This window comes from Porites lutea, chromosome 2, assembly GCF_958299795.1.
Source record: "Porites lutea chromosome 2, jaPorLute2.1, whole genome shotgun sequence".
In the NCBI taxonomy this organism is placed as follows: domain Eukaryota; kingdom Metazoa; phylum Cnidaria; class Anthozoa; order Scleractinia; family Poritidae; genus Porites; species Porites lutea.
Window position 1 is genome coordinate 33,216,660 of NC_133202.1, and position 17,687 is coordinate 33,234,346.

General features: G+C 37.5%; 3 protein-coding genes across 3 annotated transcripts in view; 1 reads left to right on the plus strand and 2 right to left on the minus strand.

Moving 5' to 3' along the window:
- Positions 1 to 17,687, minus strand: part of LOC140928405 (uncharacterized) — an 88,178-nt gene that overhangs the window by 30,103 nt on the left and 40,388 nt on the right. The window lies entirely within an intron of this gene.
- LOC140928387 (E3 ubiquitin-protein ligase TRIM71-like) lies at positions 737 to 5,948 on the plus strand. The gene has a single exon (XM_073378122.1). It carries the CDS (start codon positions 918 to 920, stop codon positions 3,270 to 3,272), a length of 2,355 nt encoding a protein of 784 aa, XP_073234223.1. The 5' UTR covers positions 737 to 917; the 3' UTR covers positions 3,273 to 5,948.
- Positions 8,302 to 17,687, minus strand: part of LOC140928389 (malonyl-CoA-acyl carrier protein transacylase, mitochondrial-like) — a 10,158-nt gene continuing 772 nt past the window's right edge. The window contains exons 2-5 of the mRNA XM_073378125.1: positions 16,267 to 16,378; positions 14,994 to 15,247; positions 13,914 to 14,092; positions 8,302 to 8,747 (exon numbers count right to left, since the gene is read on the minus strand). Coding sequence (XP_073234226.1) covers positions 8,570 to 8,747; positions 13,914 to 14,092; positions 14,994 to 15,247; positions 16,267 to 16,378 — 723 coding nt within the window. The 3' untranslated portion in view covers positions 8,302 to 8,569. The remainder of the gene's footprint in view (positions 8,748 to 13,913; positions 14,093 to 14,993; positions 15,248 to 16,266; positions 16,379 to 17,687) is intronic.

Here is a 17,687-nt window from a genome sequence, read left to right on the forward strand (position 1 = left end):
CCTGGAGCATGCAAAATGTCAAACTCGCGACTTTTTGGCCATTCTTGTGTTTAAGAGGCGTTTAAGTGGTTCACAAAATTTGCATAGCTTTGCAGAAGAATGCAGATATAAAACGAATTTCAAGTGACTGAAAAAAGCCCTTTGCCTCTCTCACCGGCCCGTAACAAGAGGAAACCACAGAAATGTTTACATCGGAAACGGACGAAAAATGCTTGGCAATCGGCCAGCAAAACAACCTGTTGGCCGTTGTTGATCCCTTCTTGTTGAATGTGAATGGTGATTTGTTTTGAATGACATGACATGCTTGACGAATCTTTCTTGTCAAATATAATTAGTTCCTATTCTAAACACAACTTGCTGCTTACACATCGCTTTATGAGTGATATAAAAATATGGAACGAAGACAAGAATGCGCGGGAGGACAGTTCTAGAACCAAACATCGCGCTGAAACCAACGCGTTCCAGGTTAAGGGCAATATTCTTGTCACGTAGGTTTGTTGCGTCCCTGGCCATTGTGTGAAATTACATTAAATTGGATGTAACATGCTTGTGTTTTTGGTAATTTACAGCCAGCAGGCATCGTAAATACGCAGTTTTGATTGGTCAGTGACCATGTTAACTCGAATTTTGATTGACGGCTAAGTGGTGTTGAGAATAAAATGGCCATGTGAGGCTTTTTCGCGCCACGCCTTCTAGTCAAGTAAGATCGTACGTGATTGGCGGTTTTTAAACCGGAACAAAGGCGGCTACGAGCTCAAAGGAACCGTGCGTATGAAAGTGACGCAGCGAATGAACACAGTGTAGTGAAACAGGGAGCATCAAATCACATGTGCTCACAGATCGCAAATCATTCCATTGCATAAATCCTTAGGAGCACTCAAAAAGACTGTGGCTTGCGCCCAGTTTACTCAGATTCAATGCGATTATTTTGTAGCGCTGAAATGGCCGAGGGCTCGGATAAGCTTGCTGGGCCGTACAAGATGCCTTGCCCGTTGTGTCATAACGGCTTCGAAGATCCAAAAGTTCTACCGTGTTTACATACATGTTGTAAAAAGTGCCTGACGGAAGCCGTGGAGAATGGTCGTTTGAGATGCCCGACATGTCGCCTGAATGTTCCTCTCTCCGAAGCAGGAATCGATGGTTTACCAACGAACATATTCAGTCATAATATTTTGGATGTGTTAGTGCCATGTCAAGAGAGCATCGAAACCAGCAGCTGGATCCGAGCGGTGATTCAACATTGTATTTACTGTGGTGAGGGGTCAATGGTTACAGCTCGCTGTGTGGATTGTAGTGAACTTTTGTGTGATAGCTGTGTTCGTGCACATCAGAGAGTTCGGTTGACGAAAGATCACCGTATCGTTACTTTCATCGAAGAAGCGGCATTGATGAGCAAAACAACTATGGCCACAGCAACAATCGCATCTTCACCAATAACCTCTGTCTCACCAGTCGCGGCGATTGCCGATAAAAATTCTTCTGAGGACTTGGTTCGTTGTAGTAAACACGAGAATGAACTTTTACGGCTTTACTGTGAAACATGCTACACTCCGGTTTGCAGTGAATGCACTTTCAGTGAACATCGAGGCCACAGTTTTCAGTATCTTCGCGAAGCCGTCGAATCTACTAAAGTGATCGTGGGGAAGTTGATCACCGATGCTAAAACGGAGATTGCTAAGCTAGAAGAATCCGTGAATACTTCGCAAACGATTGCAAAGCAAGTGGAATACAGGGCGCAAACCGTGTCAAACGAGATTAGGCAAACTGTAAGAAGGCACATGGCTGCCCTCGAAGAACGCGAGAGAGAGCTTTTACGTCGCGTGGAGAAAGTGCGCCAAATTAAGGGCAAATCACTGCATTTACAAATCGATGAACTTAAGGCTAGTTTAGAAAAAGTATCGAGCCTATGCGAGTCTTCAGAGAGATCGATCAAAGTTAGTACGGATCGCGAACTTATCGCCACTAAAAGTCGTTTGTCAGAAACATTGAATGAACTGAGAGTCAAACGTGGTTTTCTTCAGCCGCACGAAGATGACGCCATCTTATTCACACCTCCAGATCAGGCACTACAAACGGCTATTAGTTCTTTGGGGATCATTACAAGCAGTGCTTTCGCCCCGTATTCTACGGCAACCGGCGACGGTCTTCGCCGGGGTATTCGTGGAAAGGTCGCAATGTTTATAGTGCAAGCCAAAGACCATCAAGGCGAAAACCGCTGTATCGGTGGGGACCCCTTGCGCGTTCTAATTCAAGGTCCAGATGGGATTTTCTACCACGCTGAAGTGACCGATCGGCAAAATGGAACTTACACAGTTTCTTATCGCCCTCAAGTGACTGGAGAACATGTAATTTCGGTGACGATTCGTGGCCGCCACATCTCTGATTCTCCGTTCAAGGTTGCAGTCATTAAAGGTCGCAATTATGCTGGCGTAGGGCCAGTGGTTCGATTTTTCGGCTCAGAGGGTGAATCGGACGGTGAACTATGTCGCCCATGGGGCGTTTGCTGTGACAGAGATGGCAATATCATTGTTGCCGATCGTAGTAATAACCGTATTCAAGTTTTCGATTGCTACGGGAATTTTCGTCTCAAGTTCGGATCTGCAGGCTCTAGAAATGGACAGTTTGATCGGCCGGCAGGGGTAACTTGTGACAATGACGGGCGTATTATCGTCGCAGATAAGGACAACCATCGCATACAAGTCTTCAACGCTGACGGAACTTTCATTCTCAAATTCGGCGAGAAAGGTTGTAAGAATGGCCAGTTTAGCTACCCCTGGGACGTGGCATGTAGTAGCGAGGGGCACATCCTAGTTTCGGACACGCGCAATCACCGTGTGCAGCTGTTTAACCGCGAGGGCAGGTTTCTTGGCAAGTTCGGTTTTGAGGGGATCCACTGGAAGGAGTTCGACTCTCCTCGTGGCGTTGCCTTCAATCACGAAGGCCATATGATTGTCACCGACTTCAACAACCACCGTATTCTTGTGATCAAGGCCGATTTTCAGCATGCGTGGTTCTTGGGAATAGAGGGTAGCAAGAACGCCGAGTTTCTACGCCCACAAGGGGTCGCTGTGGATCAAGAAGGAAACATCATCGTTGCCGATTCCAAGAATCATCGCATTCAGATCTTCCAGCCCAATGGAAACTTTCTCTGCAAGTTTGGAACTCACGGAAACTCGCCAGGCCAGTTAGATCGCCCCTCAGGTATCTGCGTTAGCAATGACGGGTCTATTGTAGTTGTAGATTTTGGCAACAATCGCATTCAAGTCTTTTAAAAGCTAGAATAAACGCTGAGATAATTGAAGCCCTGTTTTCCACACTCGTGTGAAGCAGATTACATGGCTAAAACTCTTACATCGTTAGATTTGATTAGATTTTGTTGCGCAAAATTTAGCAATATTCGCGAACTTTATTACTACACTTACTAGCAGTTTGCCATGTCAATATAATTTGCATGAGAGATGATACTTATCACTCTCGTTTTTGTTTCATTTGTTCGAATTTATGTTGCGTAACGACTTTACTTCGTTTGCTTAAACTAGTTGTTTATATATTAATTTTTTCACTGCTTATAAATGATTAGGTTTTGGTTTAATTTAAGAGTTTGATCCTATTTTTCTCACCTATTTTTTGCTTTGCATTGGTCATGTGGGCACAAATTTCACTCCTTGCTGCGTAAGAATTGCAATCTGACGAAGCTCTGATCACTTTATGAAAGAATTTAAATGTGAATACTCACGGCAAAATATTATTTGAAGCCTTGAGCGTGTTTCTGGGAGATATTTATATGATCTTTTCATCAAAAATATTTCACGAAAGTTGGGCAGAATATTACTGATGCTGTGCAATGCATGGTTTCTTCACGTATTTAACAATTTGTTTTGTTTGATTATTTAATGTGTTTTTCGAGAAAAGGAAACTTAGGCTAAGAGTTAATTATTTGTCTAAAGCTTTCCTTTGACAGGAAAACTAAAAGGCTGCTAGATAATTCAATTTGGACGCCGAATTCAAACAGACCGACGCATTACCTGTAGAAGAGAAGGTGTGAAGACTTTGAATAGAGCTTCATTCTCTATTCATTTTTCTGTTGAGCAGCAAGAAAGCTTACGGAATTTGTTTTGGACTTGTTTTGTTGTTAAACCGGTGCTATTGTTTCGCTCCGGTCCAAAATTTTGGAATCTTTGATATAATAATTGTTGTGGGACGTTAAGGTATAAAAACAGTTTCATTAACAGTGTCGTCCATTTTTATCCCAACAACCAAAAACGTCCGTTTTTGCTCACAGAAAACAGTTGTAATCACCGTTAGTCGAAAGTCTAAAACTAGGATTTTTCAGCATTGCTTTCTATCCTTGCGAAAAACAAATCGGCCTTTACAGAAAATGGTACACAAGCTTCCCCAGGGACTTGCCAGTTTTGTGTTTGCTGAACAAAAAGAAGTGATTGCGATTGGAAAGCAGTTTGTTGCCTTAAGCAACGCGTAATTACTACCAGAGATCGAACGTATCTAAAAAGAGTACATAATTTTGGTTGAATAATAAGAACGTGCCAAGATTGTTGTAGAATTTTAAATAGGAATATTTTTTTCCGCGCGCTGGGATAAAAATAGTACAAACCGTAGTTCAGTAGCTTTTAGTACGTAGTCAACCGCGCTGTCAAACAGAGCTAGAATAGGTTTTCAGCCGACATAAAGTCGTACATGTAGTTTTCCCAGCCTAATGAAATCCAAAAGATGTGATATTTTTTATCCAAAGTGTTACTGAACACGCGCTCCAGTGTACGATATTCTAGATAATTTTTCCTTTACATTATATTGTCACGAATCGACTTTAAGATATATTATTAAGATGTATATTCTTAGCGTTAAGAATTATTTCTTCCTAAAATAGTGCAAGTCATAATATTTTGTTTAAGATACGATAGGAAACTACAAGACGATTTTCTTGGTGATGCGAGTCATCCTCCATTTCAGTTAAGCAACTGTTAAATTAAATTGTTCCGTGAAACGGCGCTTAACACGTGCCACAATGAATACTAGTTTTTCACTGTATTTTTCACCTGAGGAAATTTTTCGATTAACAAATTCATTACTTAGCAATATGATATATAAAATTGTGTGAAGTTAATATTTATAGTAATATATTATGCAGTTCTCGTTTTCTCAACAATCAAGTCTCCAATATACTTTATAACATCGATAAACTTGGAAAAAATAAGATAAGTATTTCACGTTCCCGTTTAATAACGCAGGGAGTTATCCTTTATCGGAAAGTTCAGTTATGAACTACAGAAATTCTTGGAATGAATTTTTTCCTTTTTCCACTTCACAGTGAAGAGCGGTTTCTAAAAATCAGCTAACGAACATTTTTTTCCATATCCTGATTTCGAAAAGAATTTGAAAAAAATTAGTCAAGGTAGTTTGCAAGTGTGATCATCTAGTGAATACAGCATTCAAGTGAACCCGTTCAGAAATTAAAGTAGATCCATGTTTTGAATCCTAAAAGCAATAGGTTTAATCATAGTTCAGGTTTGATGAGGTTGATGATTTACCACTAAATCAAAGATTGAGTGTATTATTAATATATTGTGGCAAAGCAGTTGTTGCTAATCTAATGATGTCTTGCAACTCATGAAATCAAAGTTAAGAACATATATTTATTGGGCTTAGATGTCCCACAATTTTACCAACTGACTTTTTCTTCAAGTTTATTATTTGTAAAATTTCGTTCACTTTTCTTTTAAAATCCACGTCTTCGACTGACTGTCAAATTTAAGTTGTTAGATTTGTTGATAAAAATGTTGAACTTTGATTTGATGGGTTGCAAAACTTAAATGATAATGTATCATTGCAGTACTGTTCAAAACAAGGACAGAGAAATGTTATGCTAATACTGAGGATTTGTTTCAAACTAATTTATTGAAGAATAAATTAAAGCAATTTGGATTTTTAAACTCTTGGTCTTGTTTTCTTTTAGTTGATGTTTTATTTCATGCAAATTTTTTCAGTTCAGGGAACAAAACTTGAGTTGCATCTTCTGCCTGTAGTTTAACCTACAAAGGGCTCCTGTCATGGGATAAAGCAAGTTCTCCCTCTGTGTTTAATCAACACACTCCCAACAAAACTGGGCCTTTATATATCAAGTAGTTTCCCTGTAATTCAAGTTTGTAGCAAAAAACCCCCTTAAAAAACTGTGAGAATAAGATTCCAACACGTGAACTTTCAACCACTTGAAAGCAAAGGCTTCTTGGAAGTTTTTGATTGTGGTAAAAAATTCTGTCCTCCCTTAAAAAATGGGCACTTGGAGTAAGCTTCAGTCATCTCCTTGACTTGTTCATTCTGGGCTGAAGGGCTGAAACCTTCATAAAATCTCCAAGGAGTTTGTAACTTAAATAGAGGGCTGAAATTTAGCATAGCATACTGCTTGTATTCTATGTTTAGAGACGAACGCAAGAAGGCTCTTTATCTGGGATATTGTAAGAGGTCATGGGTGATTGAGTTGTGAGAGATAAGCAAAGGATTGGGGAGATAAGTACCTCTCTCTCATAGCTCGCTTACTGCCCAGACAGAGAGCTTGCTTGCAGTCTGTTGGGAGCTAATCATTTACATTGTACCAATAAGGACAAAAATCAAGTGATGATACGGGAATCTTTATTGTTCTCCAAGTTAAGTGGGGTTAAGTGTCGACTTATTACTTATAAAAGGATGGGCATTTTTGCTGATGCAAAGTGACAAGGGTTTGTTGTGTGGGGCAGCAGCAATCATCTAAAACATTTCGTAAGTTCTGGTGGATTATTCCTTTCAGTAAAGTGGTACTCTCACTCTTGACAAAGCCTGCTAGTAGGCTCTCATATATTATTGTTGTGAGTGGAGCATCATTCTCCTTTCACAAGAGGCTCTTGCCTGTCCACTTGCAACTCTCCCAAATGGAGAGCTAACTCGCAGGGTAATCTTGACATTACAGGGGCTCAACTCTAAACAGGTCAAATGGGTTAAGGTGCTTTATGACAGCTATGCTACATGTATGTATCTGGACCATCTGTAGTGGCATAAACTAAACCTAGATTGGAATACAGTGGAACCTCTCTTATTCAAGGGACACAAAATTTGGTCTCGGAAAAAAGTTTATACAATCTTTGTATTTGTTACCTTTATTGAAGGAACACCTCTATCCAGGGGGAAAGGGACATTTTTTCTGGAGATCGCAGAGATAAGTAAATCATGATTTTCATATATTATCTAGCTGTTTGAAATAATGGCTGCAGCAGATTCTGAGGTAAAATAAGATGAAAATATTTCGTTTGTTGGTTAATTATTAATAGACCCCAGCCCAACCTCCATTCAAGGGACACTTGCCTTGGTCCTGAGGGTGTCCCCTGAATATAGGTTCCACTGTAACCCCTCCAACCATTATTCCTATACTTTCTTGTAGAGTTCAAAGTGTGATACAAGATGACTGAGAATACTTATCCAAATACAAACTCAGCTGTGACTATTAAAAAAAAAAAAAATGGACACTGTCATGACATAGCCCCTTTTAACTATCTTATCATTGAGACTGTCTGTATACTTCTTGCCTGCCTTAGAGGGGCACAGACAGCCCTGATTGTACTCATTGTATCAAACTAACCACTGCCTTAAAACTGTGTAAGGCTTAATTCAAATTGAATGCCTATCAAAAACATAATAATGTTCATGTTGTATGAGACACTGAGAGTCATTCATTCACCCAAGGTCAGCTGTTCCTGGACCTCTGGGCCCATTTCTCGAAAGTCCTGGTAAGTTTCTGGACCTGACACCAAAAACTAGAAATCAAAATCTAAAGAAAGAAAGCGCAGTCCTAGGCAACAAACCAGTGCATTTTGTTCTGCTGTGTTATAGTTTATCACATCTGCAAAAGCGAAACCTTGATTGTGAACGTAAAACATACAGCTTTCTGGATTCAGGAATTACTGTATCTTTAGAGAAACAGATCTGTGGTATCTCTATCCTTCAAACTCTAATATTGGCTGATTCGCTCCACATCCTCAACACTTTCATTTTCATTTCCTGTGGTACTGATGAGACGGAAAAGTTGACAACCAGTTCTTCACTTTTTGATAATTTCCTTCTTTAACAACCTTGATGTTTTAATGAGCAGTGTCATGATGAGAAAAACTCTCAGGTGGTGAGAGGGCAAACCTTTTACTCTTACAATGCCAAAACTATTTTGTATAAAGGCAGACACTAAAATGTTGTGATACTAAGGCACCGCAAAAGTTTCATTTGAATGATCCCCCCATGAAGTTTTCTCCACTGACTCAGAAGTTACACAATGGAAATTCTAAAGAGGGGAGGTCTTGCCTGAAATTCCTCTGTGGGGGGCTCATGGATTTTTCTGTAACCACACGATGTGTATCTTGACATAATTGACATATACTTATAGTCAGCAATAATTTTGTAGCATGACCAGAAATATTCCTCCTTTATGTCTCCTGATATTGCCCATTTCCGTTTGACCTCATAGAGTCGACTATCAATAACATGTCTGTGCTCATGCACTACTCAGTCAGCTTACTTGAGATTTACAACAAATTCATGTCTCCAAATTGGTGAAATTCGTCAACAGTGCTCTGTCAATGCGAGAGATCATACTTCTCAGCTGCTTTCCAGGTCCTATTTCAAACACTGTAATATCATTTCCACACTCCTTAGTGATGTTTTGAATAGTTTTCATCCAATTGACAGGTTCTACAAGCTGACGCAAAAGCAAGCTGAAACAGGAACAAAAAGCATGTCAGTGTGTGTGCTATACAGCGTATAATAATTAGGCTGATATAGGAACAGAACAAGAACGTCAGTTGAGGACGCGAAAGCACGCGGAAAGGACTAAACGCTACTTCCGGTTCCCAATTTGCCACTCTGCGATTGGTCAAGCCAGTTGTTTGATTTGTGCGCGCCGTCGTCAACTGACGTTCTCATTCTGTTGCTAAATCCACCTAATATGTCAGCTGTGACAGTAGTCAAATACTTACCACCTCTTCTCGCTTTATGTCACTATGGACGTTTGTGAGAGATGTTAACCTTTTGACCTTAAAAATTCCATACTGCTGACCTAAATCAACGTTTACATAATCTGGTTGTCATGGAAAACACAAATTTCTTCTGACGACTTTTGTAAGTACAGACACTGCGGCAGAAAGTCCCCATGTTAGTTTTAAAAAGAGTAATACCAATCAGTGCTCCTGTCCAGATTATGGACTGTACATGAATCAGTATGGAACGTTTTGGTTCAAAACAAAGACGTCTCTAGATCTCTCACGAAATGTGATGAGCTGGAGGTGGCATTATTTGCTGGTTTGTCAAGTAGGGATATGGTGAATGGTAGAATCTGAGATGCTGAGACCTTCTTTGAAAATCAAAGACATATTTTTGAGGCAAAATTTTCAAACTCCAACAAATACAGACTGCTTACAACTGTCCTATCACAAACACTACATGTGCTCCTGATATTTGGGCCACTTCCCCTGTACAGTAATGTGGTTTACATACATCTCAGGAAGAAGAGCTCATCTTACAAACTAGCATGTTTAGTTAGTAAACTCTAATAATAATAAACAATGTTTGCCCACAACAACAAACTAAAATGCTATTTTCCACAACATTTGTGTCAACTATTTAAAGACTAATATTCATGGTGAGAAGGTAGGTACTAGCTTTTGCGAAGAAAAGGTATTAATATTGGATGTCTGTCTCATGGATCAAGTCCTGAACTCCATAACAACTGTTGCAGTATTTAACCAATGTAAATACCAGTAAATAGCATGTGAAAACTAAACAACTGCTGGAATTAAATTTTGTCTTAAATAGATACTGTACTATTAATCTAATAATCATAACTATACCAATGTTGACTACCTGACTTCAGCACTATAGACAACTCTTGCCTTGCAACCACTCCGCTATAACAGACTGCCACCCCGATAATACGGACAGCAGCTACATCTCAGGCAAAAATATATTATAGATGTTTGACTGAAATAAACTCCTGCTATTACAGACTCTGGCTAATGAGGATTCTAACTCAAGGTCCGTACAGTAACCACTATAAAGGGACTTGACTGTAATAGGACAGTGTAATGGGACAGTACAAGTCGTGCCTAACGAAGAAATTGGACAGTACACACCATCTCATTCAAGCACTTAAATGGCTGCTGGTAAATCTCAGAATTTCTAGTGTTTTTAATTTAAAACAAAACCTAAAATGTCACAAATTTTGTTATATAGTTATACGATTAATAATATTATTGGTAACAGAACTTTGTGTCGTCCAATTTGTTTTGTAATCATACTTGTGATTCACTAGACAAATCAGACTCCCCAAACACAGTGGTCTGATTTTGTTAATTACCAGCATGATTACAGACTGAATTGCACTCAATTCAAATATCTCCCCCTCCTCTTTCAAGTGCCTGCTTACACCTTCACAAAAAGATCACCTTTTTTGAAGCACTTAAAATCTTTCACTACTAGCAGTTGCAGTATGTATGAAGATATTCAATTATTGATGTGACTCCTAAATTTTAATTTGTAAACACCCTAAAACCAGTGAATTTCATCCACAGAATCAAAAGTTAAAATGATAAACTTTTCCATCATTTCTATCTTGGGGTGAAAGAGAACTAACGGGTTAACAGTCATTTCAATAAGCACTGGCCGACGACCGACAAAATGCGTCGGCTACATTGCTCAGAGAAGTCGGCTACTTTTTCCTCCTCCGAAGAAGCAATTAGTTTGAATAATGTCATAGACAAAGCCAAACTTTGTTCACGCGGAAATGTATTTAAATTAGTATAATTATCATTTGTTCATTGCTTGCAGGAGTTAATTGTGTGGCTAAAAATCAAAATTTGACTAAAACCCAAATCTTCTTGAATGGAAAACTCGCTCTTTTATACTCAGTTTAGTCCCCTAAATGCTGGAAATCGCTTATCAGGGCTTTGCAATTTTCAAATTTTCTGAGGGAGCATGCCTCCAGACACCCCTTGAAAACGTGGACTGTTGATACAGTGAGTTACTCTATTCAAATTTGCTGGCTATTTCAATTTTTATTGAAACCCCCGGGGTTAAACCTTGTTTAAACTTCCAAGAATAAAAATTATCAATAGTGCAAATATTTGTAGTGATGGTTAACTGCTTTCACTTTCCATTCTTTCCTATAAACAATAGTTATGGTATTTCTAGAGATTACAATACTAAGTTATTTTTAGTTATAAAAATCTTTTGTGTTAATGAATCCTGGCTAAATCATTGAAACATGTACTTAGTTTTAAACGCAAAAAATTCTCATTTTAGGACATAGTATGTATTAGGGTTGCTCTACATGCAGCAAGAGCCAAATTCAAGGAAATGGTAGATGACTCTCTTTTCCCAGCAAAAATAACATTTATGTTAGGCTTTGATGTTATATGTGTGATATGTCTTTAACTAAGAAGTCCTTCAATTCAAATAAAATATGCTAAGTACAGCACATTCCCTTTTCTAAAACATTTTTCCTGTATCTTCTGCCTTCTTTTCATACCAAAAATTGTTTTATTATTATATTTTTCATTTTGCATTTATGGAAGGTGAAATTATGCATGTTTGAGGCCGTAACAAGTTAACTGTTCACTGACCCCTGACACAAACTACCGTATTTGTTGACCAATCTCATTGATATTAGTATAACCATTAAGTTTTCTCTTGTTGCTTATATGTCATGGTATTGTCCACCTAGAACTTGTTGAATGCAAATTAAATGTCAACTGGAAAGCTTAAATACTTTAATTTATTCAATACTTTCTTGATGTACTGCTTTGCAGAAAACACTGCATCTCACTCTTAACTTCTCTAGACCAACATCAAAAAATAAAAAAAGGAGAAACTAAAACAAAAATTGTGACTTGTGATACTAAATATCATTCTGTAATATTGAAGTACATGTTAAAACCGCAAATATTCAAAGGATTTGAATGTCATGACACCTAACAAATATTGCCCCACAAAATGCAAGAGACCAAGAATGATCTTAAGAACTATTTAAGGCCATTAAAATAACTGGAAAGATTGAAGTGACTGTGATAAAAAGAGGGCTTCCTTCAGCAACAGTTATAAGACTGTTGAAGGAAAACTGCAGCAACAAATGATAAGGAAAAACAGAGATGCAAATAAGCAAAATGTGTTTCTTGCTGAAAAGGCTAATATTCCTTCTTTCTAACTGAAGACATGTTGGCTCATATTGTCACAATAAAAAACTCATTATCCCTATTAGGATCAACACACATTGCAAGCAAGGCTACAGCATACTTAAGCTGTATCATTTTATGGCTAATATCATTTAACACAACGGTCATTGATAACCACTCAAACTGGAATTTTTTAGTGGCCCCTTTCAATAGGAAACTATTGGCAAACCAGTATACATTTTGTGGTATTGTGACTGATACTATAAAAACTTGTGATTTTATAAAATAAAAATTCAAAACTTCTCTGAACAGAGGAAGTACAAAAATTTCATAGGATTTGTAGATATTAATTAAGTTTCATGAGTGATACCAATACCATAATCATTATTCTTTAAGCTATACAACAAGATAAATCAATCATGCACTTGAATTCTCAAAGTATGGATGCTTTTGTTCAAGATGTTGATAGAGATGAAAATATAATATTATACATAAAATACATGACTGAATCAATCTTTTTTGGGTGAGACTCTTTCAAGGACAGAAAAATTTTATGGTACTTTGACTTTAAACTCCACTCAGTGGTTCTAATACCAGTGCACATTAAGCAACAACTCAACATGTTGTAAAGGAGAAAAGTGCATAAAGAGAATTGAAAAAAGCTTAATAAGAATAAATTAGTCAAGCTTATTGAGGTCTGACGAAAGGATGAACGAGAAAACGTCTATTATGGTGGCCAATTTATCTTAGTCTGTCCCTTACCTGATGTCAAATTATATGTTATAATGTACTGCAAAAGTGTTTAGAAATTCAAAATAATCTATATATCAAAAAATTTGCATGGCTAATTAATTTATATTAATTTGGCCATTTTGTTTAATCTGTTTTTGCTTATTATATTATATGACAACGTTATGGTATATAATTTTCTTGTACAAATAAATATTCATTCAAAAATGATATGATTACTTTGTTTATTCGTTGTCGAGCGGTTATCATTTTGATATCATTTAATGGTCTTCACAAGGAAATGATGACGGCGACAGATGATCTTAACCGCTGTCAAATGATTTGCAACAGTTAAGGTTTTAAATAAATTATATTGCAAACACACTGTCAGTTTTGCCTGGGCAGGAAGAGTTTCAATTGAAAGAAACTCTTCAATTTTAGAGCGTTAGTTACGTTAACTAACCATATTACACCTGTATCCTCTTCCATGTTTCCATTTTAATATTAACTGAAAACGCACTAAATAAGCAAAATATGCCTCACAACTTTTAAGCAATGCTTTCAGAATGGTTCATAATTTTAATGTAGGCTTCCTTACTATCATAAAATTTACTATTAATTTCATACTTCATCTTGAGGATTGTGGAATTGCAGCAATGTGCTTGTTTTAATAGTTCTTTGTTCTCACATTGATGTAATAATATTAATAATAATAATAATAATAATAATAATAATAATAATAATAATAATAATAATAATGAAAATTATTATTATTATTATTGTCATTAAAGCAGAGCTTTTCTTAACCAACATTAATACTGTAAATGCTTTGTTTGTATTTGATGCTCTGTGAGGTTCTGACCAATGGTGCATTTGACTGGCTAATTTGCAACCAAACTGGGGAAAATAATGTCAAATGCATTGAGATTTGCCCCACAGACCAGGAGAAGAGGTTACTTTTGGAATTGACTAATACATTAATGTTACCTTTTAATGTGATCAGGAGTAGTAAATGGTTCACAGCTTGTTCCTGAGTACACTGTACATTTAGGAGATTGTACATCAATGGACTCCAGTGCCCTCCTTAAAGGATCCTGTGCAGATTCCATCAGTTTGGTGTGGAATGCTCCACTAACTGGGATGATCTGAGCTCTTTTGATACCATGCTATAACAGAAACAAATGGGGCTAAATATAATTATTTAGCAGTGTGCAAAGAAAGTAGTGTCCCATAGCCCGGGGCTAATGAATTTTTCTATGGGGCTAGTGAATTCTGTTTTTAACTTGCCCGACGGGCAGTGATGTTTTTTGAGGAATTTGAATAACAGAAGAACTGTGAAATCAATTCTGCTCATCAAACGCTTTTGGGGCTAGTTGAAATGATGTCTAGGCTAGTAAATGCTAGCTTCAGCTTGCAAGCTGTAAAAATGATTTTCTTTGCACCCTGTTTAGGCAAGGTTCATCTCGAGGTCATGCAGGCCAGCAGTCTCCTTCACTAACTAGCTAACTACAGTGTATATGTTACGGGTCAAATTTACATTCAGGTTGAAATTTTTTAACCTAGATTGATTCTCAGTTTTCTTGTCTCTTCATGAATAATTAGGGCTAGAAGACTACGAAAATAGAAAATCAACCTACCATCATGGACAAAAGTCTTGGGACAGTTGTACAGTTCAAACACTTTTTAACATACGCAAAATTGTATCCGCGTGCTCCTAACACTGTACGTCCCTAGCCCCTCCTCTCCCTACCCCATGGACAGTGTTGAAACCGTCAAGGTACAATTCCTTTGATCTTTCAACATTGTATTGGGTAGGGAGTGGGGAGGGGACATGGATTTCTAAAAAGACAGCACTGCTTTTTGCAACATAACTTACAAGTGAAACACATAGAATTGAAGTTATGTTTTGACTGTCCCAAGGACTTTTGTCCATGATAACATTGTAGGTTAAAAAATTTCAACCTTAATTTAAGTTTGACCTGTAGCATAATAATGTAATGAATATCTGTTTTTTTTCCCTGGCAATAAATAACTAATACTGAAACTGAAAGTTGTTTAAAAACACACCTTGGACTTTCCAAACTCTAGGATGTACTGCAGGGATAAGTTATCACCACCCACGACCCATCCTCCTGGAAACAAATAGTTTGCAGTACACGCAACTGGTTCTTGCACACCTCTGTGGCGTGACCATTCTTTTGCACTGTCACAGAGCTCTTCAACACTCTGGTCTTTGGATGCCATTATAGATACCATGCAGCTAGGGTGCCGATCCGAAGCTTCTTGCATGGCTTGTGCACGCAGCTGTACTAGTCTCAGACCTAAAAACAGAGAGGATTACTTTACAAATAATTGTTGCTTATGTATTATGGTAATCATGAACAGGCTTGTACTTCACCACAGCCCAGTAGATTGGTTAGACAAATAATAATAGGGAGCTTAATTTATCAATGAAAACAGTGATGGCAATGTGAAAACAATAAAAATTGAAGCATGCTTTTTGGTACACTTCTTTGCTGCTCTAACATGATACGAAATTTTCTGTGACATTTGGTGGAGCACGTAAACACTCAACAACAAATTTTCTTTCTCATTTGAGCTTGGGTGCAGTTCTCAGTAATCAACCAAGAAAATCAAAATTCATTAGCCCATGAACACAGCCATCTCTCTTTGCTCCTCGCAGGTAGGTTTGTTTCGCCAGGAGAGGCATCTGCGCCTTAGTGACAGCAATAATATTATTTTATTCTGATGACTTAAATCAATATTTACATTTTATGCCATAGTCATGGGGTTCCAAATGCAAATTAATTTGTTCGATTTTAGGTTTCTCCTGATCATTTTTAGTAAAGTTTTGTGTTCTTGTGCAGGCAAGCTCCAACAAAACTCAAAATAATGCTTCTTGTAAAGAGGAATATATTCCATGAATATTGACTGTTAGTAGATTCATCTCGTTTACATTTGACCTTTGTGGCCTTTTGTCTTTTGTCTGTCATTTGTAAACAATAGCTAAAACAATGTAACTACTATGTCGACCAATCAGAGCTCCTCATCAGATTCCGCACAGATTTTACATCATCAGTATCATGGAATTTCTGTCGAAAGTGGTAGAGAGCTGAGGAGAGATGTCTGTTTTTGCGGGCTAACAATTCCCATACATTGGACACTTTAAGCAAGTAGGCATAAATATGACAGTTTGATGGTGAAAGGTACTAGATAAAAGTGCTTTGAACAAGGATATTTTAGAACCTGGATATGTGATGGCCAAAGAGAGGTAATTGGTAATGGGACGTTTGCTTGTATATCCAAGCACAGTAAGCAGCTGAGTATTGAAAAACCCTACCATCTTTAAAAGAAAGTGCTCCGGAAAATATTAAGGCTGTCAACTCTCCAACACTAAACCCAGCAGTAATTGTTGTGCATGCATCGAGTTTATTTGACCAATCAGGAAATACCTAGAACAAGGTTTAAAAGGTTCCATGTCAAGAGACCCATAGGAATAAGCAACGGCCAAAAATTTATAAGTAGCATTTTAAGACTTTCAGTGTATGTTTATATACTAATTGGAGGATTTACCATTTTCCTTAGATTTCACTCTACTTTTCAGTCACTTTTAATCAGTTCGATCTTGGATAACTCAAATTCCTTACTAACTCGACCTAAATTACCTTTCCCTTGATCAAAATTTCATTAAAATTTACCCCAATCACTTGACTGCCATTTCATTAGCTCTTCTTGTTGTATAATCAATTAAAACACCAAAACTAACACTACAGTAATTTGGTTTGATCGGTGCAGCAAACAGGTCACGTTTTATCATTAAAAGCATAATTATGTTACCATTTCTGATGACTGAAATTTGTTAAATTTACACTGTACTATACTCTGAAGTGCTGAAAAATCAGTAAACTATTGATATTATTAAGATGGCAAATTTGACATTCAATTGCAATGGACCCTGATAACTCGAACCCCCGCTAACTCGAAGTGTTTTTAGGTTCCCTTCAGAGTTGCAGTTAACAGGCTTCTACTGTATTCTTTAGCTTTTGTTTTTAAAGTGTGGCTTTGGATCTGACAAATTACTGGGACTTTCAAGAAATCATCCCCAAGAGACCAATAATCTTGACCCAAATGGAACGCGAAGGCAGCTAATAAAAATTAACGTGTATTATTATACATTGTTATATGTCATTACATGTCTTCTCGTTGTGTGAGAGCCTACAGCTAATTTTGGAAATCAATGCAACCTACAGATTGGTTAGTTACCTGCTAGCAGATAACTAACGAATCCGTGGGTTGCGCACACAATGCATGATTTCCAATGACAATCATATCAATTCAGGTACCTTGCGATGGTGTGTTTGTTGTTATTTTCTTACATTGTATAATAAAACAACTATTAGATTTGGTTTTTGTGATATCCTAAATAATCAAGGTCTCGGTAAGTGTTATCAGCCTCAGCCTCAGCCTCGTCTGAATTTTAAAACGTCTCGTGTCAGTGTTTATAAATGTTTCACGTCACTGTTGAAAATTGAATGAAAATTCTTTGTCTTTGTTGCAATTTTAGAAAAGGGGGGAGCGATGCATTGTAAAGAAACTATTACAGTTCTGCAATTTCTCAGTTAACATTTCACGGATCAAACACCTTACTTCTTCTTGGCATTCAGACTTGTGATAAATTAGCAAACCATGGTTCTTTATCACTAACTTATTCTCAGCTGTACTGTCACTGTCGTAATTTGGCTGAGGCAGGACATCTCTTGT